The sequence below is a fragment of the Vidua chalybeata genome, chromosome 2, assembly GCF_026979565.1.
Source record: "Vidua chalybeata isolate OUT-0048 chromosome 2, bVidCha1 merged haplotype, whole genome shotgun sequence".
NCBI lineage: Eukaryota > Metazoa > Chordata > Aves > Passeriformes > Viduidae > Vidua > Vidua chalybeata.
The window spans coordinates 860,043-883,823 of NC_071531.1; the positions used below are offsets into that span (position 1 = coordinate 860,043).

The following is a 23,781-nucleotide window of genomic DNA, read 5'->3' on the forward strand; positions in this document are numbered from 1 at the left end:
TTGGACACAGATTTAGGAAGGCTGGGAGGGAAGCAGATGTCAGGAACAAGGAAGTCACCCAGCGACTCTGTCCTGACAAAATAAATAACTCCAAATGCATGGAGAACAGCTGGCACTGATTATTTCAGTTCTTTCATTCCAGGGGCCAGGCCACACAGGAGATGCTCTTTGAGGCCCCATTCCTCAGGGCTCTAAAAAAAGGCAGATTATTCTGCTTAAGCACAGTTATCTCCCAAGCCACTGCAGGCCCAGCTCAAAGCCCAATTAGAGGCTTCTTAATTGATCACCAGCCTGGAGAGTCTGGAGGTGGTGAAGGGCAGAACAGCACAGAAGCTGTCATGGCAGACCATAATATTTCACTCCTTTGCTCACTGAGGTTCCAGAGACTTCTTTCCTTGCATGAGGAGTACAAGGGACACAGGAATTCTCACTGCTAATAAAAACTGCCGTTTCAAAGGACTGTGAATTCTGGGGAAGCTTTTATGGGCCCAGAAATGAGGGGAGGGATTGATCAGATTTGTTCCTCGTGTCTCTCCAGCTGTGAGGGATCCTTCAGCAAACACAGGCCAGGCTTTTCTCCCATTTTCCAGTCAATTGTAGCTAAAATCAGTAGAATGATGAAGAATAGGAAAACACTTCCAGAACAGCACACCCAGACAGCCAGACAGCCACTTCCTCAGGGACTCCCATCCCTGGCAGTGTCCCAGGCCAGGCTGGACACTGGAGCAGCCTGGGACAGTGGAAGTGTCCCTGCCATGGCAGGGGTGGGATGAGATGGGGTTTAAGGTCCTTCCCAACCCAAACCAGTCTGGGATTTCTCAGATGAGAAAATTAATTCCAGAGTTTTACAAGTTGTTTTAACTCAGAATTACTTTCCTTCCTTGAGGAATCCTGTAGCTCCCCTTCTCTCCCAGTAACAATCAAATGCCACCTCCAAAAGCCCAACCCAGCTATTCCAGGAACAAACACTGATGGAAGAGCACTTTTCTGCAGCTCCCATCTCTCAGAGATTTCAGGCTCATTACTCCAGAACTCCCCCTCCAAAGTACTCAAGGATCTGTATAAAGAGTTTTACTTAAATATTTACTTGTTTTAATTCAGAGATGACTGAAAAAAAAAAAAAAGAGACAGAAAGGAATGTCCATGAGCTGCTTTATGATTTAGAAAGGCAGCTTGAATAAGTTTTAGTTCAGCTTCATTAACAAAAATGTGCAGGTCTTGTCTCTATGACAACTCCAGAGGGAGTGGAATGATTCCCTTCCTCTCAAGAGCCTGGAAGACTGAATAATTCAGAGAGGAAGAGATCCTTAGTCAGACTATTTACAACTGTTTGGATTTGTTAACACCTCTTTAAAGCCAAGGCCTATGGAAGATTTTTGGAGAAAGGATGTCTTGTTTAAGACAAAACTTCTTTCCTTGTTTAATTCAGAGGCAAGAGAAGTTCCAAAGGGACATTTGAACACTCACTGAGGCTTCAGCAAATAAGACAACCAGTCCAGCTTTGATATTTGTAAGATGAAGATAATCAGAAAAGAAAATAAGCTCTTTATTTAAAAACCATGTAGGTCTGGGCATGCAGATTTCCAAAGCAATTAAATAATTCTCCTCTTTCTCCTGACAGAGCAAAATTCTGCCTTTAACAGCCCTTAACTGCACCCGAAAAGTTTTTGTAATGGCAATAAACTCCTTCTCAAATAGTTCAGAGAGGAAAAGGGAACAGATTTCTCCAATGTTCTCTATCCCTCTTACCCAATCTGGAATGAAAATCAGTTTTAATTCTCTGTCTCACACCAGTATCTGTGTTGGTAGTGATATTATTAATGCAAACCATGAATAATCATGGAATCCTGGAATGGTTTGGGCTGGGAGGGACCTCAGAGCCCACCCAGTGCCAGCCCTGCCATGGCAGGGACACCTCCCACTGTGCCAGGCTGCTCCAGCCCCAGTGTCCAACCTGGCCTTGGGCACTGCCAGGGATCCAGGGGCAGCCCCAGCTGCTCTGGCAATTCCATCCCAGCCCCTGCCCACCCTGCCAGGGAACAATTCCCAATTCCCAATCTCCCATCCAGCCCTGCCCTCTGGCACTGGGAGCCATTCCCTGGCTCCTGTCCCTCCACACAGGTGCAGGTCTGGCAGGGTCAAAGCACTTGGAGCAGAAACACTTCCAGTCCTGCAGGAAAATCTGGCAGTGTGGGAATGTCTGTGCTGTGTAGTGGGCAGCAGATTTGATCTGGCTGAACTCACCAAGGAGTGACAAAAATTTCCAATTTCAAGCTTGGACTCCAAATCCAATGCAAACAGACTATGTCAATCTTCATTTTTGTAGCTAACACTCCAGGTCTTGCCTAGGCTCTCCCATTATTATTATTAATTACTGTGCTTAGCAATTGTGTAATTGTATTGTAGTCAGTTTTAACAGAGCTGAAAGAATTCAGCAGCTTGAAATGAGGGTTGGAATCTGCCAACTTCCAAAATGCCATTTGCTGGGACAGCCCAGGGCCATTGGCCTCCTGCCCACCTGGGCACCCCTGGGCTCGTGTCCAGCCACTGCCACCAGCACCCCCAGGGCCATTCCCAGCCCCTGTGCCCAGGACTGGAGTGCTCCAGGGGCTGTGGTGACCCCAGGGCAGGAGCCAGCACTTGTCCCTGCTGACCCCGGCCCAGGGCTCCAGCCTGCCCAGATCCCCCTGCAGAGCTCCCTGCCCTGGGGCACAGCCACATCCACCAGCCTGGCACTGCCCCCCCTGGATGCAGATCCCCACAAAGAGCCTGAGCAGGGCTGGCCCCAAGCCTGGGCAACCCCAGGAGAGCCCAGCCCCAGCTGGACTCAGCCCCCAGTGTGCCCCACACACAGCCCCGTGCCCACCCCACACTCACCATATCTGTGCTAGCACTGGCTGAGGTAACCCAGATTGGAAAAAAAAGTTCCTGGCTTGATCACCTGTAAAATAAACAGGACATGGCTTCAGCTCCAGCTCCAAACACCTGGCAGAGGGAACGGGGAGTCAGGAGGCAAAAACATCTGCAACAGAAGCCCAACCCACTCCATGACTGATGATCATGTACAAAGCACTAGGAAAATTCAATGTAAGCAAACAGAGTAATGAAGAGGAGGCCTCCTATTGCCTTTGAGACCAAAGTTTGATGAAAATTTATTAGGATCAGTGCAATTCCTTGATTTGGAGCTTTGCTTCCCACTGCTTCAATCAGTTCTGCATTTAGATCTTTCCAAGAGGTCAACCATGCTGATGTCAGTGCTGTACAAACTGAATTTCTAAACCTGATTTCAGTTAAATTGACACACCTTTATTTAATCAGACCTTTTATTTATCACAATATTAGCGTGGTGAGCTGACCCCAGGCACAAAGAACCCATCACTCCCTTCCACAGCAGGATGGGGAAAAGAAAATATCAGAAAATAACAGAAAAGTTAGGGCTGATGTGGCAAAGTATTTGAACAATGGGATATAAAATAAGAAATACCTGCTCAAATTTTCTAATTATGATGCCCATATGTCTCCCAGGCAGCTCTGTACACATTTAGGCTCACTAGTTAAGATTCAACTAAACAAAATTAGAAGTGGAAACTTTGTTTACCAGTGATAAATCCAGCAGTTGGTTTCAGACTATGGAACTGTTGATCATGTTTTGCTCTCTCCTCCACAGTAATAGCCCAGATATCCAGGTTGCCTGGCTCAAAAGAAATGGAGAAATGGAAATAAGAAACATTTCCTAAAAATCACCCTCTTTTATTTCTGAGTGTAATTATCTCTCAGCATTCTGGGCCTCCTCAAACAAGCCAAGGGTGGGAGGTCATTTGCCCCCCAGAGCACAGAGAGCTGAAATTCCAGTTCCTTTACCTGCAAAGGCACCTCTTCCCCCCAGGATCCCATCTGAGCCTGCCCACATGCACCCTGTAAGTGCAACCAGAGCAGTTTCTGTCTCAGCACTGATATTTCTCTTTTGTAACCCTTCTGCAGATCAGCTGCAGAACTCAACTCCCCAGTGGATTCCCAGGATCTGAAGGGGCCTGCAAGGAAGAGGGACTGTTCCTCAGGAACTGAGTGACAGGGATGGGTCCAGACCCAAAGAGGGGAAATCTGGGTGAGTTATACAGCAGGAATTGTTCCCTGGCAGGGTGGGCAGGCCCTGGCACAGGTGCCCAGAGCAGCTGGGGCTGCCCCTGGATCCCTGGCAGTGCCCAAGGCCAGGTTGGACACTGGGGCTGGAGCAGCCTGGCACAGTGGGAGCTGTCCCTGCCATGGCAGGGGCTGGGATGGGGTGAGCATCCCAATCCAAACCAGGCTGGGATTCTGTGATTTCATGTGAATAGCAAAAAATCCTGTCCCTACTGCACTGCCAGGGCCCATCCTGCATTTTCCACTGCATTTCCAGATGCTGCAACTTCCCCAGTTGCAAATGAAGAGCTAAAAAATGTGTTCCAACCTAAATGTGGGTGATGGGACAACAAGGGAAAAACTGGTAGTGATATCACCCAAAGGCATCTGCTGGACCTTTCAGCAACTAACAAGCCCAGGAACCCTGAAAGGAAAAAGCATCTGCACTTCTCCAGTGCAAGTGGAGCAGAATGAGGTGGTGCCCACTGCCAGGGAGGTGTCTGCAGAGCCACCACAAAGCAGAGAAACTCTCAGCTCAGAGAGATACAAAAACACTTCCCTAGAGAAAGCCCTTGGAAAGGAACACGTTTATGCCAAGTTTTTGCACACAGGAACAGTTTAGAGCACATCAGAAACCACTTACCCCCAAAAGGTGTTGGAAACTGAGCCATGGTTCTGTCACTTTTAGCTTGTTAATAGATGCCTGGAAAAGAAAGAAAAAATTAGATATTCAACACAGTATCTTCCATTTTCCATATATTTTCTGTATGATTAATTACTACAAGGAAAAAAAAAGGTAGTGAGGAAGCAGGATTGTATCAATACTTCCCACACCAACTGGGACATACAAAACTCAGTGTCTCATTTTTGCACTTCCCTGTGCATCTATGAGAGCATCTTCTTACCAGCAAACAGCTACATTTCAGTTCTGCTTTAAGAATGGCCTCAATACCAGCCTTTATTTATAAATAAGTATTTATTTATAACTAGCCAGAGATGGAGTGAGGGCAGAGCTCAGCCAGATCCCAGGGATGCTGCTCCAGGCTCTGTGACTTTCCTGAGTGTCACAACTCCTGCTTAGGAGGAAAACTGGCTCCATTTCCAAGTGCTGCAACCCAACATCAGTGATCTGGTTTTTATTGCTGACAGCAAATGCCCTGCCTTGCTCAGGGTCCCTTTGTTTTAAACCATACACATGATAAAGATTAAACTCTGTGTCCTGCTTTGTCCCCAGCCCAGCCCCAGACCTGAGGAGCACCAAGTGCCCAAGGTGCAGTGGAGCCTCCAGGAGAGCACCACTGGCTCTGCCAACAAAGCCACCACACAGGCTCCAAATTTCAGCTGGACACAGAAAAGGAAAAACATTTTTCTTGCTGCACACAAAGGCTGACATGAGCTGCCTGAGCCAGGGGACAATGACCAGCACCGGAGCTGCACAACAATGAGCCATGGCCTCTTGTCCTGTGAGATTCCACTCGTGTCTTCCAGGCAACAGCAGAAAGGCAAAGGGGAACAGAATCAGGAGAATAATTTAGGCTGCTTGAACAGCAGCAGAAATTTATCAATATCCCTAAGAAAAGGCATTCACTTGCACCAACAATTTCCTTTTGTCTGAATTGCTGTTTGCTCCCCTCCCCATCCCCCTTTCACACTTCCCACATTCTCTTCTGGTTTCCAACTTGGGAACCTCCTCTGTATCCCCTCCCCAGATGTCCCTGCACAAACCCCTGGCACTTTTGCCAGCCAGGCTCCCCAGCAGTTGGAATTTAGGGAATGATGGACACAATCCTGACTCTTTTTCCTCCTTTTTTTTTTTTTTTTTTTTGGCCAAGCAGGTGACTCCAAAGCCCTGTGCCCAGGGCAGGCAGCTGATGCTGCTCCCTGCACATCAAGTGTTATCCCAAAAATTTCAAATTCCAGGTGCAGAGATCCAAGGGTTCAGAACGAGCTCCCTGAGCTGTGGGGCTCTCCCAAAAGCATTCCTGAAGTGCTGAAAGATCAGCACTTTTATCTTTGCCTATGTTTTCTTATTGTTCTCTGCTGTGGGAAAGAACTCAGTGATGCTGCTGGGTTTTATGACTGCAAGGAAACCTTGAGAAAAAATAAAAGGAAAAAAAAAAAGAAGAGGAAAAAAAACTGGGGCAAAGGAGAAGAAAAAAATGAGGAAAAAACCCCCAAAAACAAAAAAAAAACCCAACCAAACAAAAAATCCAAACAAGCAAAAAGAAAACTAAAACAAAATGAAACTTAAAGAAAAAAAACCCACAAACCAAACCAAAAAACAAACAGACAAAAAAAAAAACCCATAAAAAAGAAAAAAAGAGAAAAAGTGGGAAAACTCAAAAGCAGAAGCCCCTGAAGTCCCCCCTCTCACAGCCCAGGCAGTTTCCATGTTATCTGTTCCTTTCTAGCACAAGGGGAAGCAGCAGAGCATTTACAGTGCTCAGCCCTTCAGGGAAGAGCCTCCTCCACAGACTGCCCAGGATTCCAAAGGAATTGTCTCCCCTTTACCTTGAACACAGGAGGAAGAGGAGAGGCAGTGGGAAGTCTGAACACCAGCCCCGTGCTGGATGCCAAGGAAAGCAGAAACTATTCCAAAGAATTTCCAGAGGGTTAAAAAAAAAGAAGAAAACAAGAAAAAAAACCAGAGCCAGCTGGGGGAATGGAGAGAAGGAGCAGAGAACTGTGGTTAAATGTGAGAGGCTGAAACCCAAACCAAAGCTGACTGCAGACAGAGAGACAGGGAAGCAAAGTGAGGGAAAGGCAAATCTCTCCCCTGCTGGCATATGCTGGAGTTTGCTGCTCATTGCTGATGGATCACCTGAGTCCCATCAGCACAGCTTTCACTGGGCATGACTGAGGTGACACCAGGGGCCCCAAGCCTCTCTCCCAAAGGCTGGACCAGATGGTCTTTTGAGGTCCACCCTGACCCAAGTCGCTTCGTGATTCTGTTTTTGGGGTTGAAGGGCTCAGGGATGGAGAACAGGTTTTGTTTATCCCCACAAACATCTGGCACAGTTGTTATATTATAAAATATCATATATATGTAAAGTATTGTGAGGCAAATAAACCAGCACAGGATCCCTGGGGCTGGAAAAGCCCTCCCAGCCCAGGCAGTCCCAGCCGTGCCCCGTGCCCACCTTGTCCCCAGCCCAGAGCTCTGAGTGCCACCTCCAGGGGACACCTGCAGGGATGGGCACTGCAAAGCTCCCTGGGCAGCCCCTGCCAAGGCCTGAGCAGCCTTTCCATGGGGAAATTCCTGCTGCTGGCCAAGCTGAGCCTGCCCTGGCCCAGCCTGAGGCCGTTCCCTCTCCTCCTGTCCCTTTTTCTGAGCCCTGTCCCGGCTGTCCCCTCCTGGCAGGAGCTGTGCAGAGCCACAAGGTCCCCCCTGAGCCTCCTTTTCTCCAGGCTCAGCCCCTTCCCAGCTCCCTCAGGAATTCTCCAGCCCCTTCCCAGCTCCCTTCCCTGCCCTGGACACTCTTCAGCCCCTCAAGGTCTCTACTTCAGTGAGGGCTCAGAATTGACATCTGAATTTCCAACCTTATTTTGAAACAGTAACCAATTGTTTAGCTGTGCCTTCCACATTCTCCAGTCTCTACCAGTTCCACAGCAGCACTCCCTCCACTCCTCTGCCTTCCTTGTCTCTCCCAGCATCCCCAAGAAAGAACCCACAGTGGGATAAAACAAAAATCATGAAGGAACCAAACGCCCAGAGAGCTGCCAGAAATCCGGGCTGGATAAGCTGAGCTCTGTGCCAGTCCTTCCCTCAGGGAAGCTGTGATTTCACTCCAGCCACTGAGATCTGTATAAACCTGGACACCTCAGCAATTTTTTGAACTCTGCTAAATTCAGTTGCTGCTGACCAACGAGTTCAGGAATGATGCAAACAGGAGGAAGGGGAGACGAGCAGGGGAAGCAGTGGAGTGCACACAGCTCCCTGGGGAAGGCAGCCCAGGATGGCCACACCAGCACAGCCATGCCAGCAATGAAACGTGACCAACACTGCCTCAAAGGGTGCCTTCTGCACCACAGTCAGGAGATGCAACTGATACTTCATCCTTCTTTTAGAGAGCACAACAAGGAATTTTGAGCTGCTCAACTTTGCCTGTCATCAAAGAGCGTAAGCCACGGCTGCACTGGGATTTGCCAAACCAATCCAACATTAAACAGCTCCTTCCTACATAAATCCCTTCTTCCCTGAACAGCAGAGACCCACATCTCGTCCACAGGGTATAAACCACTGAACACTGGGGTCAGTCACGAGTTCTGTACTTCCCAACCCTCCAGAAAAGGCAAATATTCCAGCTTTCAATTCCCAGCATGGTGCCCACAGCAGCCATCCCACAGGTCCTCTTCCCACCAAGGATCCCCGGGGCTGGAAAAGCCCTCCCAGCCCAGGCAGTGCCAGCTGTGCCCCGTGCCCACCTTGTCCCCAGCCCAGAGCTCTGAGTGCCACCTCCAGGGGACACCTGCAGGGATGGGCACTGCAAAGCTCCCTGGGCAGCCCCTGCCAAGGCCTGAGCAGCCTTTCCATGGGGAAATTCCTGCTGCTGGCCAAGCTGAGCCTGCCCTGGCCCAGCCTGAGGCTGTTCCCTCTCCTCCTGTCCCTGTTCCCTGGCAGCAGAGCCCGACCCCCCCGGCTGTCCCCTCCTGGCAGGTCTGTGGGGCACTGGAGCGTGTTGGTGTTTCCCAGGTCAGGAGAGCAGTGACAGATCAATGGCACTGCAGGGGATCAATAATGGGAAATGCTCCCAGCACCATTCCACAGCTGCTCTCTGTGATTTCCCCCTGCTCAGGGTCCTTGGCCTGTGCTGTTCTGGGCTGGCAGAAAGGCCCTGGTTGTGAAAGTTGTTCCAGTTGCACCGAACATCTCCTGGCTTCTGGGGTTGACCTCTGTGTCACCTAGGAGGGGGAAAGCCCAAAAAGTCTGGGAGTGAAATCACAGAATCATGGAATGGTTTGGGCTGGGAGGGACCTTAAAGCCCATCCAGTTGCACCCCTTCGCTTGTCCCTTGCCAAGGACACCTTGCACTAGAGGAAACTCCACAGCCTCCCCATCCACGGTTTCCCATGGAGCTCAGAGCACAAGGAGCCTTTCCCCAAGCCTGATGAGATGTCCCCTGGCACAGGGATGGAAAGTGAACAACAAACACCAGCACGAGGTATTCCGGCAGCACCAGTTTAGATTCAGTACAACTGGAACTTTATCACCTGCACCATTATCTTTATAGACACTAATGAGAACTAATGAGAAACATTGCTCGGCTGTCAGGGCTTTCTCTTCCACCTTACACTGCTGTAGCTAAGCTCAGAAATACCTAAATTCTTGATTCTCACTCCAAATTACTTCTTCTCATAAACCAATACTCTATACACAAGCAGTGTTTATATATATATATAGGTTATATATTATATATATATAAAATATATATAGGTTTTATATATATAGGTTATATATAATACATATTCGTTTTATATATATATATATATATATATATATATATATATATATATGTATATGTATATATATAACCTAACTGTAACCCTAGAATAAAGGTAAAACATAAAGGTAAAACTGAACCATGTAGAGAAAACTCCACATATATAAAATCCCAGACCACATCTAAATTTAAGTACTGATGTTTAAAGCTTTTACCTCAAAAAAATGAGCAGGTTGAGGATAACTCCAGTAAAAACATTTATTCCTAGGAGTCAGACAAAGATGAAAATTCCTTTCACAGTGTATTCTATATGGACTTTAAAAATATGGCTCAGAACTTTATTAGAGTTTCTATTTTAAGTTATCTGTGCTCTGCTGAGGTCGTGTTTACAGAGAAAACTGCAATAAAACCACAGGAGGTATAAATTAAGAATAATTGAGCTGTTTCAGTGCTGTGTGTCTTTATACAGATACGTTTCACACAAGAAAGATCCTGGTTTTGTTTTCCCTAAAATGCAACCCAGCATTTCTATTCCTAAACAATTCCTCATGAGATAATTCTCGATCTGAATGCCAGAATTAATTCCTGAGGCCACTTATCAGTCACCTTCCTCCTCCCACAGGAAAAAAAAAGTGACAAACCCAACCAGATGAAGTCCCAACATCCTCCAAGAATTCCAAATGACAACAAAACCCCCCAAGCAGGACATCACATGAGTGTCCCAGGCTGACAGCAGGGTTTGGGGTTTGCAGATGTTCCATGGGAAAGCCTCTAGACCAAGATCAGTCAAGGGACTCAGAGAGGTTTAGCAAAGCCTGGTAAGTTTGGATCAATGTTGGAAAACAAAAGCATTTTAAGATATTCAGGGAATTCTGACTCTTTGGAGATCAGATTTTAACTCAGTCACCACTTTGCAAAACTTTCCAGGGTTTCTGTTCCTTACAGGAAAGTAAAAACCTTCACAAATGTCAAGTCTTGCCATTTCCTCTATTTTGTATGAAGCACCCAGAAGAGATTAACAAAGCACCTCCCCACTGCAAACAATTTTCAACAGCTGTGGCAATGATCAAACTGCTGAGAAGTCACTTCTGCATCCCAGAATCGTGGAATGGGTTGGCTTGGGAGGGACCTTAAAGATCATCTGCCTGACAGGGGGGCAGCCAGAGGGGAACAGGGACAGGAGGAGAGGGAACAGCCTCAGGCTGGGCCAGGGCAGGCTCAGCTTGGCCAGCAGCAGGAATTTCCCCATGGAAAGGCTGCTCAGGCCTTGGCAGGGGCTGCCCAGGGAGCTTTGCAGTGCCCATCCCTGCAGGTGTCCCCTGGAGGTGGCACTCAGAGCTCTGGGCTGGGGACAAGGTGGGCACGGGGCACAGCTGGCACTGCCTGGGCTGGGAGGGCTTTTCCAGCCCCAGGGATCCCAGGATCTCTCACACATGGGCTCCTCCAGCAATTCCAGTCCCAAGTGAACTGTGACTGGACTGCAGCACCCTGTTCAAGAGGTGACTGACTCTCATTTTAAAAGATTTAACACAATTAAAAGCCAGCATATCACTCAACTGTTTCTGAACCCCTTAATAAGAAATTAGTGTCTTGTTTTATTTTCAGTTTAATAGCTGTTGGCTTCATTCAGAACCATAAGACCCTGTAAATCAGGAATTCCAGAAGTTTCTCAGTGCTACAATTTGTTGATTTTTTTAAAGTTGTCTTTACTCACACAGGTGCAGCAGTGACGTCATTTTGCTTGTTTGGGGGAGTGTGTTTAAAACCATCATTAACACAATGGCAGTGGGCAATTTCTGACTCCTCCTCCTTCAAAAAAAGTACTGAACCCAAAAATCTGGAAGACAAGAATTAGGAAGCTGGGAATACTTGCACAACTACACCAACCTTAATGGCAGCCTGACATTAGCTTCAAGAATGATCTGGAAAGGAGGACAAGGAAGTGCAGGATACTCTGCTGGATGTGAGTGTTGTGTGCCCTTGCATCTCCAAGTCTGTTTTGTCTGGAGCTCCCAGAGCAGATCCAGCAGAGCTGAGCAAGGGCCTGGAGCACCCCCGTGCCCAGGAGAGGCTGAGGGAGCTGGGGCTGCTCAGCCTGGAGAGGAGCCCCAGGGAGAGGGGCCTCAGCCCTGGCTGTCCTGGCTGTCCCTGTGTGTCCATCTGTCCCTGGCTGTCTGTCCCTGTGTGTCCCTGGGTGTCCCTGGGTGTCCATCTGTCCCTGGCTGTCCCTGTGTGTCCCAGTGTGTCCCTGTCCATCTGTCCCTGTGTGTCTGTCCCAGTCTGTCCCACTCTGTCCCTGTGTGTCTGTCCCAGTCAGTCTGTCCCAGTCAGTCCCAGTCTGTCCCTGTGTGTCTGTCCCAGTCTGTCCCTGTGTGTCCCAGTCTGTCTGTCCCAGTCTGTCCCTGTGTGTCTGTCCCAGTCTGTCCCTGTCTGTCTGTCCCAGTGTGTCTGTCCCAGTCTGTCTGTCCCAGTCTGTCTGTCCCAGTCTGTCCCTGTGTGTCTGTCCCAGTGTGTCCCTGTGTGTCTGTCCCAGTGTGTCCCAGTCTGTCCCTGTGTGTCCCAGTGTGTCCCAGTGTGTCCCAGTGTGCAGGAGGGCAGAGCAGCCCCAGGCTCTGCTCCAGGCCCAGCCATGGCCCCAGAGCCCCGGGCAGGGGCTGAGCCCAGCAATTCCTGCCCAGGAGGCAGAACTGCTGCCCTGGGCAGGGACCGAGCTGGAGCAGAGCCCAGCGAGGGGCTGGAGTCTCCTCCCTGGGATATTCCAGAGCCACCTGGACACAGCCCTGTGCTCTGTGCTCTGGGATGGCCCTGCTGGAGCAGGGAGGTGGCACCAAGTGGCCACTGTGGTCCCTCCCAACCTCACCCATCATGACTCCATGAATACCAAGAGAAGCAGGTAAAGCAGATGGGTTCTGGTATTTCCATCCCATAAACTGAAGACAGTTATGCTTTATTTCCAAGCTGTCCATCCAGCTGTGTCCATGGCTCTAGGATCCCTAAGCAGTGGCACTCAGGAGACTCTTGGAACAAAAGAGAAGAGTGGCCAAAGCCCTGAGTCCAGCCTTGGCTGAGTCTGAGTGCCCTGTAACCCCTCAGTGCCAGTTTTATCCTAATTTTATGGGAGTACATTATTCTAAGAGCAGTCTGACAGTCACATCACACCTTTAACCTGGCCACCCTTAACTCTTTAACTCCAGCTTTCAGAGGGCAGAGCACAGCTGCTTTGAAAGCCCAGTGCAGCCCTGGATCACTTCTGTGGGCATTTTCCCCTTGCCACATTTCTGACCTCTCCAGTCCTCACCTTTTTCCTTCAGTTAGTGCCTCTGCAAGAACCATCCCAATTAGGTTAGAGAATAAATAATTACATGGCTTTTTGCAGATTATCCCTTTCCTTACTCCTGCTTCGACTCTCACACTTATTCCACCTACCTCAGGCCACCTCCTGTAGCAAGGGGGACACTGCTGCAGCACATCCAAGTCAAGAAGATCATGGAAATATTCTGGGAAGTGGCTCATAAACTTCTTCCCTCCCTTTCCTACAGATGCCCATGACACAGCTCTGCAGGAACTCCCATGTTTCAATCCAGCTGGATGTTTTTAAAGGAATTAGAGCAGCCCAGGGAATAGTTCAGAGCTGTTAAGTCTGGCTTGGACAGCAGTGGTGCCTTCCAGCCCAAGTTTTAATCACTCGTAGGCCTGACCTAATCCCACATAGCTATGCTGTGAAAATCCACGTGCTTGTCTCAACTTTAGAGCTGATCCTTTGAAATGGGGACAATGAAAAAAAAAAAAAGAAAATCGGCTATTCTTGAGTTGTTTCACTTCACCTTCCCCATCTCTCAACTCTGCCACTAAGTAACAGCTCTGCTGGAGGAAGGGTAGGAAGGAAGAAAAGGGCCTGAGTCAGCACAAGTGCCGAGTCAGGGAGTTCAGGATGTGCTGTCCATTCCCTCTCCCCTGCTCCGAGGCACATCCAGCAGATAAAAGGTCTGGCAGGGCAGGGAGAGGCTCCAGCTGGTGATGAAAGCAAAGGCTCTGTCCTCTGAAGGACTCAGGGAGGTCACTCTGTCCCCTGCAAGCAGCTGCTCTCCTGAACTCTCGCAGTTACATAAGTGCAGGGCTCTGCTGGTGCAGATCTGGGAAGAAGATTTTCTAACCAGTCATTTAATAGGAGAATTATTCAGCATCCAGCAGGTCTTATCAGCATCTCAGCAGCTGTGTCAGCCCACATCACCACTGCCTGAGGCAGCTCCTCTCTCCCACCCAAGGACATCAGGCTCTGAATTTCTTCCAAGCTCTGTTTTCTCAACTCCTGCAGGACACGAGGAGCTCTTCAGATGCACAAACAGACTTGAATTGTGGCATTTAGACCAGGCTTTCTGTCATTCACCCTCCTTCTGGTCACACTTAGCCCTGCTGCTCCAACACTGGTTGATCACAGGTGGCCAAGAAGAGAAAGTGTCCAGCAGACAAGAAACAGCAGCTTTATAGGGAAGAAATGCAAATGTTGGAGAAACAGAGAAACTGCCTGGGCTGTTTCTCCCAGGGACAGGCCCTTGGGCATTTGTAAAATCAAGGGATTTCCTTGCACTGCAAAGGGGGCTGAGCAGGCACCAGCTCATAGGGAGGGTCAGGGACTCTCTCACATTGTCAATGCATAGGCTGCATAAAGCCTAAACAAGGAGTTAACCATGGTGCAGTTCCATTGCTAGAGCTCCTGTCTCCTATTTAAAATGTTCTTAAGCATTCTCTAAGGAAATGAAGCAAAAAGGGCTTCACTGCATGAGACAGGGAATATCCCAAAGCAAGGGTTTCCTGCTTCCATGAGATCAATTCCCTTCAAAATGCTTAGAACCAGTTCTCACACAAGAGCAAACCCATGCCAGGTGTGACCACAAAACCAGGCAATGGGGTAAGGGAAAGAACAAACAGTCTGCACGATAAAACACAAACTGTAAATACATATAGAACATATACACATACACTTTGAAAGGCACAAACCAACTTAAAAATCCTATTTCTATATTAAATAAATTATTAATTGACAGCAAGTACATTCAAATGGCACAAAAGAGCTGTGTAAAGGCATGTGCCAAGCTTGCTTTCCAGGTGACAACTGTGCTTTCCCAGCAGTTCCACCTAAACCAGGCATCTCAACAACAACTGGAAAAATTTCAACCCCTGGCCAGGGTAAAGGAATCACTGAATGTTTTGGGTTGGGAGGGATACTAAAGCTCATCCCATTGCACCTGGGCAGGGACAGCTCCCACTGTGCCAGGCTGCTCCAGCCCCAGTGTCCAAGCTGGCCTTGGGCACTGCCAGGGATCCAGGGGCAGCCACAGCTGCTCTGGGCACCTGTGCCAGGGCCTGCCCACCCTGCCAGGGAAGGATTTTTCCCAGTATCCCATCCAACCCTGCTCTCTTCTAATGCTGAGATACAAGGCCAGGAATAATCCTGCTGGATGCATTACCAGTGGTAATGGCAAGTTCAGACCCAGCAAAGAAATGAGCAAAACAGACACAAAACAAGGGAAGACTTTCCATGTATTTCACTGGACTTGTGGGGTGAGGATTTAGGGAAGAAGATTTCCCCAAAGCAAACAGAGAGTGAGGTTCAGGTTTGTCTCAACACAAAGCTACAGGTCAAGGCAAGAGTTTATTGGGAGAACAGCCAGATTTCAGCTCTAGCTCTGCCCCACAGCAGCAGCACTGAACCACTGAGGATCTCTCCATGTGACTCCAAGTACTCTGCATTTCTGCCAAGGGCTGGGAATCATTTCAGGCCATGCAGGAAAGAACAAGGATATGCACACAAAGCCAAGAACCCCAAGGAAAAATCTAGATATGGAAGACAGGGTCTTAAAAAAAAAAAAAACAAACAAAAAAAAAAAACCAAAACCCATGTATCCAACAGTTAGGGAAGAGATGCTCATCCTCACTATGTAAGTACTTGGAGCTGCTCTGAAGGATGCAGGCTGGGGGAGAAGCACCATGTGCACAGGCATTTTCCATGCTGGCTCTGGAAAATTTTGTTATGGTCCTTCTCTAAATGACCCAGGAAGTCTGGACAGTTAATAACACTGAAAAGAATCATTTTCCTGTCCTGAAACACTTTAATACGTCTTTCCAGGATAAAAATTCCTTTCCTGCAAGAGGATAAGAACATTAAGGCTGTTGTTAGTGCTAATGGTTTATTTACTGTAAGTCACAAATCTGTGGCATGGGGAGGTTTGTTTACTGTAACTCACAAATTTCTCCCCTGTGGGTACTTCAAAAGTCGACTGGTTTGCAGTTCCCTGTAATCAAGAAAATTTGCTACAAGGTTGTGGGGCAGCCTTGCACTGGGAAAAAAAATCCAGTTGCAAAACTGTAACATGATGCTGATTTCCCAACATAATAGATCTAAAAAACCTTTCAAGTTTGATTCAAGAAGAAAGCCAAGGCAGCTGTGAAAACAAACCTCCTCCTTAAAACCCTCACATTTGCAAGTTTTTAACATGCTGACTGATAATCAGTGCCCAAGTACACCCACAAATTGTTCTCCTGGGATGTCACAGCCTGATCCTTACCAATGATGCTGTGTGCTGGCAGCAGGCTGCTTCCTACAGAGCCACCCTGAACTCTGCATCCCCAAGAGAGAATCCCAAATCCCCGGGGCTGGAAAAGCCCTCCCAGCCCATGCAGTGCCAGCTGTGCCCACCTTGTCCCCAGCCCAGAGCTCTGAGTGCCACCTCCAGGGGACACCTGCAGGGATGGGCACTGCAAAGCTCCCTGGGCAGCCCCTGCCAAGGCCTGAGCAGCCTTTCCATGGGGAAATTCCTGCTGCTGCCCAAGCTGAGCCTGCCCTGGCCCAGCCTAAGGCTGTTCCCTCTCCTCCCTTTTTCTGAGCCCTGTCCTGGCTGTCCCCTCCTGGCAGGAGCTGTGCAGAGCCACAAGGTCCCCCCTGAGCCTCCTTTGCTCCAGGCTCAGCCCCTTCCCAGCTCCCTCAGGAATTCTCCAGCCCCTTCCCAGCTCCCTCAGGAATTCTCCAGCCCCTTCCCAGCTCCCTTCCCTGCCCTGGACACGCTCCAGCCCCTCCAGGTCTCTCCTGCACGACCAGAACTGGGCACAGCCCTCGAGAGGCCTCTCAGAGCCAGCCCAGAGGGACCATCCCTGCCCTGCTCCTGCTGGACACACTGGGGCTGATCCAAGCCAGGATGTTTCCTCAGCAAAGGCAGGGAGAGAAAAAAGGTAAGTGAAGAGATGAACCATAGTAAAGAGAGGTCAGGGAGAGGAGAGCCAAGGAATGATGAAGAGCAGGAAGGGCAGGATACAGCAACTCCATGGTATAAACACAACTCATCCCTTTCCTCCCTCCAACTCCCACAGCTCTTACAGCACTCCAGTCAAACCTCCCAAAGACTGAGCTTTCCAAGGTTCACACCTCTGGGCAGAGATCAAACCTGCTCAGAAGACGGTGCTACACCCACCACAGAGCAATGATCTGAAGACACAAGTTTCCTTTAGGGTCTGACTTGCCTTGACAGCAGCTTTGAAAGAACCTTTTCCTGATCTCGAGCCCAGACCTCCCTGAGACAGCTCGAGCTGTTCCCTCAGGCCCTGTCCCTGCTCACAGGGAGCAGAGATCAGTGCCTGACAATGACAGATATGAAAGGTTTGTACAACTTACAGCACAGGAGGAACACGTGGCACAATTTATAGCTCACACTTGCAGCAGTGGATTAAACCCAACAATCCAAATTCATCCAGGTGATTTCAGAAGCTGCTGTCACTCCTGACTGTGGATCAGGATTCCTTTATTTCTCCATCTGGCTTGTTAAAAATAGGGGCAATTTGCCTTGGCAGCAGTCTTGTGACTCCATAGGAGATGGCTCGAGGGCCACTTGCTGCAGCACCAAACCAAGGCCCCAGCAGGGCTGGGGCAGCGTGAGGGGCAGAGGCTCTCCCAGCTGGCACTGCAGTCAGCAGGAACTGCTCAGCTCCTGGCTCCAGCACAGCACAGCATTCTCCACGAGCTGGCAACTGCCAACATCTCCAAAATAAACTCTGCACACTAAAAATACATTGCTGGTTATTTGCCTTCTGAATTGAGAGCTCAAAATGAAAACTGGCATTCTAATGATGAATCCACAACTTCATCAATCATTACCTTCTGAAACAGCAAGCAAGAGTTTTATGGCAGTCACTTGGCTGCAGAAGTGTAACCTAAAGATATTTTACAGGAAAAATTAAGTTGTCAATATTTCAACTGTTCAAAACCACCCTATACTGAAGCACTTACAATCAAACCTTCATCAGCCAAAAAAGCCTTTCTCAGAATCAACAGTGAAGTTGGCAATTCTCCTGAAAAGTACCACAGGTGTTTAGTGGTTCTTGCAGTGAAGAGAAAACCAAAATGAACTTGCTGGGGTGAAGAGTTGGCTGCTTGCAAAGGAAGGTATCTGAAATTTGCCTCAAAATTAACTTGTCCCCCTTTGGGGAAAGGAAAGGGTAATAACACTCAACTACCACTGACACCAGGAAAATTAATACACAGAATCAGAAAATTATTTGGAAAGGAACCTCAAAGCTCATCCCCTGCCATGGCAGGGACACCTCCCACTGTGCCAGGCTGCTCCAGCCCCAGTGTCCAACCTGGCCTTGGGCACTGCCAGGGATCCAGGGGCAGCCCCAGCTGCTCTGGGCACCCTGTGCCAAGGCCTGCCCACCCTGCCAGGGAGGAAATTTTTCCTAATATCTGATCTAAACCTGTAATTTTTCACTTTGAGGCCATTCCCTGTGTCCTGTCCCTGCATCCCCTGGAAATTGTCTCTCTCCAGCTTTCCTGGGGCTCCTCCAGGCCCTGCAAGGCCACCCTGAGCTCAGCCCAAAGCTTCTCCTGTGCAGGTGAACAATGCCAGCTGTGCCAGCCTTTCCTCCCAGCAGAGCTGCTCCAGCCCTCTGCTCATCCTGGAGCCTCCTCTGGGCTCTCTGCAGCAGCTCCAGCTCCTCCCTGGGCTGGGACAGCTCTGCAGGTGGGCTCTCACCTGAGGGGGCACAGGGACACAATCCCCATCCCAGTCCCAATCCCAATCCCTCTCCTGATCCCCAGCTGGGGCTCAGCCCAGGGCACTGGGGGCTCTGGGCTGGGGCAGGTCCAGCTCTCCCAGGGCTGCTCCATCTGCTCATCCCAGCCTGGACTGGTGCCAGGGGCTGTCCCAACCCAAGTGCAGCACTTTGTACTTTCCTAATGCAGAACCAAGAGAGGCACTGAACGTGCCAAGGATGATCCACAGCATTTTCCAGGTGGTATGTTCAGTTCCCAAGCTGTGACCAGCCAGACCAGGCCCCATGGAGCACTTATTACATCAAATCCACTTTGCTTTCTCACAGAAATGAATAATTCAGTACCCTTAGAGATAAAACTACATGAACATGCCTCATTTCTCATCTGATTAAATGCTGCTGCTGACAGTGTGAGAACCCAAGCACTCAGCACTCCTCCAAATGTTCAGCTGGACTGGTGCAACTTTCAAGCAGGAAACCCCAAATTACACAAGAAAAAAAAAAGTCCATTAAAAAAAAAAAGCCACTTCATATGTTTAAAGGAGGAAACAGCAGCAGCAAATAATCCACAACTAAGGCCCCCAGCAAGAATGCCCTCACACTCTACATTGAAGAGGCCATTTACTCACACACTTCTGTTCTTTTCCCTTTTTGTTTGTAATTCTCCAGCAAACATTATCCATGACAACTTTCAAGCTACAGGAGCTCTATATGGCAACAGCTCATGGCTTCCAGCCCTGAAGAATCTCACTAATTATTTCAATGACATGAGGACAAATGAAGGAATAACACAAGTATTGGGGTATATGTTTGTCTGTGGCCCTTTTAATCATTGCTTGGACAGCTGGGAATTGGAATGCTCAAGGAGTAGGAAGAAAGGAGGAAAAAAAAAAAACAAGCAGCACCTCTTGTTCTTTCAGGACATGAACAAAGGAGAAAGATTTTTGAATCGGGCCCAGCAGAAAAATCAGCATCTTCCAATCCTGAGATCATTCCCTCAGCCTTCTGAAAGGTTCCTGTTTAAGAGCCTCAAATGAGAGCTTGCAGGGGCCTCCCAAATCCTGGCTGCCAGCAGCCAGGACAGGGTCAGAGCACTGTTAAAATCCTCCAGGAACTGGAGCTACCAGCTGGGAGAATCAGGTTGGAATGAGACAAAGAAACTGGGCAAGAGAGCAAATTCTGCAGGCTGAGGAGGAAATGCAACACCTCAGGACAACCTGCACTAGAACCTGCCAGGGAACTCTGGGGAGGTTCCTAACAACCACCATGGAAAAGGAGGCAAAAGTTCCTGAAACACAGACAGGCATGGCAGAGCTGAAGCCAGAAATCCCAGAATCCCAGAAAGACTGCACAGGGAGGGAGCCTAAAGCCCACCCAGTGCCACCCCTGCCATGGCAGGGACACCTCCCACTGTGCCAGGCTGCTCCAGCCCCAGGGTCCAACCTGGCCTTGGGCACTGCCAGGGATCCAGGGGCAGCCCCAGCTGCTCTGGGCACCCTGTGCCAGGGCCCAAGTCAGGCTACCAGAGGACTAAGTGTCGTGTTTTGCTCACCTACTTCAGAACTTGGAGAGTTTTCTGTGAGTCTTTCTTTGAAATTCATTTCATTGCTGACAGTTCAGGAAGCTGTTAGACCACTTCTAAATAAAACATGCAGAATATTAAGACCCATCCAAACACACCTGCCTGAACAGGCAAACACCACACGTGGCTTCCCCCAAACCCTGGAGAGAACATTCCCAACAAATCCTGCAGGGATACAGGATGAAGGGCATGAAGCACCCTGCCCACATCCTGTCTTTCAGGCTGGTTTCCCCAAATACTAAAAAAGCTTTGATTAGATAGGTAAAACCTTTAGATTTGTTATTCCAGGGGACTGCACATGGGAATTCAATGGAATTCTGGAAAACACTCTGTGTGACAGAAGAATTGATCTGCTGTGGAAAACAGCAGTTGCAGAGTATCAAGCCCCAGTAACACACAGAAATCATGTGTGAATTCAGCATTATAAAAAAAAAAAAAAACCACACAGAAAAAGAACCTGAGGGGGAACCATGGATGTTCCAAGCACGATCTCACAGTTCCAAGTGAGATTTAATTTGGTTTCAATGCAAAGTTCAGTGTTTGAGACTCATAATAAACTTACACAAACATCATTTTTTAAATGCTTCTCCCTAGACTGGACAGACTGAACAGATACACTGAGATCTAAGAGAGAAAAAAAAAAAAAAAAGAGCTATAACATTAAAATGTAATAGCCTGGCCAAAAATATGAGTAACCAGATCCATAGTGCCAGAGGTCAGAGATCCACCAGCACTGCTCCTGCCAGCCATTGAAAACCAGGAATAAAGGAGTCCTGCAAGGAGGCACTAAGCCAGCACCGTCCCCAGGGACAAAGAACTTCACACATTTTTTCAGTTACCTTGCCAATAACTTCCCCACTGTATCCAACACTAACCATTGAATCTGGAAGGAATATAATGGTTCTATAGCAACCAGCTGTGGAGATATTTTTCAAACAGAACAAATTGGATACAAATGCCAAATACTTTCCCAACCAATTTAGCCTATTCCTAGTGGGAGAAGAAAACTCTGTTTGCTGCTGTGATCCAAAACACAGTGTAAATCTGAGTTCTCTACAGAACTCAGGCAGTTTAAAACAAATCTGATAACCAGAAGCAGATAAAAAGACACCCAGGTGTGCACCTTTTGTTAATCTGCCAGGACATCACTCAAGCAGCCCCTCTCCTTGGGAGCAGCATTTCCATGAGACTTTTCCACACTGGTTACACTCCCCCCACCAACAGGCCAAGTTTACTAATATTTCCATGTCCCTTGGAAGAGAGAGTTCATCAGGGAATCTTCTGGTGAGGTGAAGCAGCCACATAACACATCAGCTCTGCAGTGGCAGCTGCACATGAATCACAGCAAGAGAGACCTGGAGGGGCTGGAGCGTGTCCAGGGCAGGGAAGGGAGCTGGGAAGGGGCTGGAGAATTCCTGAGGGAGCTGGGAAGGGGCTGAGCCTGGAGCAAAGGAGGCTCACGGGGGAGCTTGTGGCTCTGCACAGCTCCTGCCAGGAGGGGACAGCCAGGACAGGGCTCAGAAAAAGGGACAGGAGGAGAGGGAACGGCCTGAGGCTGGGCCAGGGCAGGCTCAGCTTGGCCAGCAGCAGGAATTTCCCCATGGAAAGGCTGCTCAGGCCTTGGCAGGGGCTGCCCAGGGAGCTTTGCAGTGCCCATCCCTGCAGGTGTCCCCTGGAGATGGCACTCAGAGCTCTGGGCTGGGGACAAGGTGGGCACGGGGCACAGCTGGCACTGCCTGGGCTGGGAGGGCTTTTCCAGCCCCGGGGATTTGGGGATTCTCTGTCTGTAATCTGGGTCCTGTGAGCTCCCAGAACAATGCAGGGATCTGGCTATCACCATGTTTAGTTGAAGCCACTCCTGCTCTAGGTTTCCTGATGTGCAGAGCCATAACGAGACCCAGCCTCCCTCCTGTAGGCCAACAAGCACTTCAGCTGAAGCATTTTTCTCAGCAGAACAAGAACAAGGCACCCTGAGAATTTGTGTGTGTGCTTTCCCCTAGCTCAAACACAAACCAGCAAACCTCCATGTAACTTGCAAAAATAAGGAAAATCAAGTCTAATATTAGGCTCATATAAATCAGCCCAAGTGCACATCCTTGGAATGCTTATTTTAGAAGTCTACAAATCAAAAGAGAGGTGGCAACCACCTAACTAGGTAACAGCTCTCCTTCCTTCTATCACAACAAGGCTTTGCTTCTATTTAAATCTTCACAGAATAAAGTTTTTAATCTTTAATGAGAGACAAAGCCAAGCTAATGCAAGATGGAATTATTGGTAGAATGCATTCACCTGGGTTCATAACACTGTACAGGGATAACAACACAAGAGGTAAATGTTCAAAATCACAGGATGGTTTGGGTTGAGAGGGACCTTAAAGCTCATCCACTGTCCCAGGCTGCTCCAAGCCCCAGTGTCCAACCTGGCCTTGGGCACTGCCAGGGACCCAGGGGCAGCCCCAGCTGCTCTGGGCACCCTGTGCCAGGGCCTGCCCACCCTGCCAGGGAACAATTCCTAATTCCCCAGATCCCATCCAACCCTTCCCTCCTTCCTCTTAAAGCCTCCAAGCTTTCTCCCCTTTGTCCTGACACTCCATGCCCCTCCAGGGACTGAGATGGATTCCATTTCCCCGCTTGGTTTGTTCTGCTCACCTGGTGTTTTCCCAGCTCCAGAGCCTGGCTCCTCCTGGGAATCTCAGCTCCCTCACAGAAGTCCTAGAGAACTGGCACAGGGTGCCCAGAGCAGCTGGGGCTGCCCCTGGATCCCTGGCAGTGCCCAAGGCCAGGTTGGACCCTGGGGCTGGAGCAGCCTGGCACAGTGGGAGGTGTCCCTGCCATGGCAGGGGTGGCACTGGGTGGGATTTTAGGTCCCTCCCAACCCATTCAGGGACTGCCAGAAAAGCCAGGGCAGCCCCTTGTCCTCGGCTGGTACAGAACCAGACACTGCTGGTGCCACCTTGAACTCGTTCATCACAGCAAAGCCAGCCTGGGGAGCTGCATCCTGCTGCATCCAGGCCACCTGCAGCCTTGTGCCCTTGTATTTACTGCCTCTCCAAACCTCTCCAGCTAAAAGCTATCTCAAATGGAGAGGAACTGCACACAAAGATCTCTGGGGAAGATTCAAGGAACTTTTCTTTAATAAGAATTTATTTCTCCCCTTTTCCTTTTTTTTCCCCTCCCTTCTGAAGCTGGGAAATGATAGTAAAGCACAATAAACCTGCCCACAAAAGGAAATGAAGTGTCACCAGAATTTCAGTGCTCAAGTTCCCTGGGTCTCATTTCAGTGCACAAAGCTGGACTGAGTCAGCATTTTTCATTCATAATGCTGGCAGGATTTTGTAGGGGGTGTTTTAAGCACGAGGACTCGATTTCTGTCACTGGTTTGAACTTCCCAAGCAGAATGTCTCACTTTAACATAACAATTGAAGAGATTCAGCATGATTATATTCCCTGCACACATGTAGCTGCTGCCCTGCCCCAGCTAGACTGTGCTTTGCTTTCCCTAAGAAATCCCAGGTGGTTTAATCCAGGATTGCATCAAGGTAATCCAGGGAAAGCCGGAACTCGGCATTACCATAACAGATTCTAGAAACTCTAGGAA

At 48.9% G+C, this 23,781-nt stretch overlaps 1 protein-coding gene across 6 annotated transcripts in view; it reads right to left on the reverse strand.

The window, feature by feature from the left end:
* ITSN1 (intersectin 1) overlaps window positions 1-23,781 on the reverse strand; it is a 107,787-nt gene that overhangs the window by 74,260 nt on the left and 9,746 nt on the right. For 5 of the 6 annotated variants that reach the window (XM_053936360.1, XM_053936363.1, XM_053936359.1 and 2 more), the window contains exons 2-4: window positions 4,763-4,822; window positions 3,599-3,691; window positions 2,878-2,941 (exon numbers count right to left, since the gene is read on the reverse strand). In XM_053936360.1, coding sequence (XP_053792335.1) covers window positions 2,878-2,941; window positions 3,599-3,691; window positions 4,763-4,790 — 185 coding nt within the window. In that variant the 5' untranslated portion in view covers window positions 4,791-4,822. Of the gene's footprint in view, window positions 1-2,877; window positions 2,942-3,598; window positions 3,692-4,762; window positions 4,823-11,274; window positions 11,302-23,781 lie in introns of those variants that run through there. The other variant, XM_053936361.1, reaches the window with a different exon arrangement.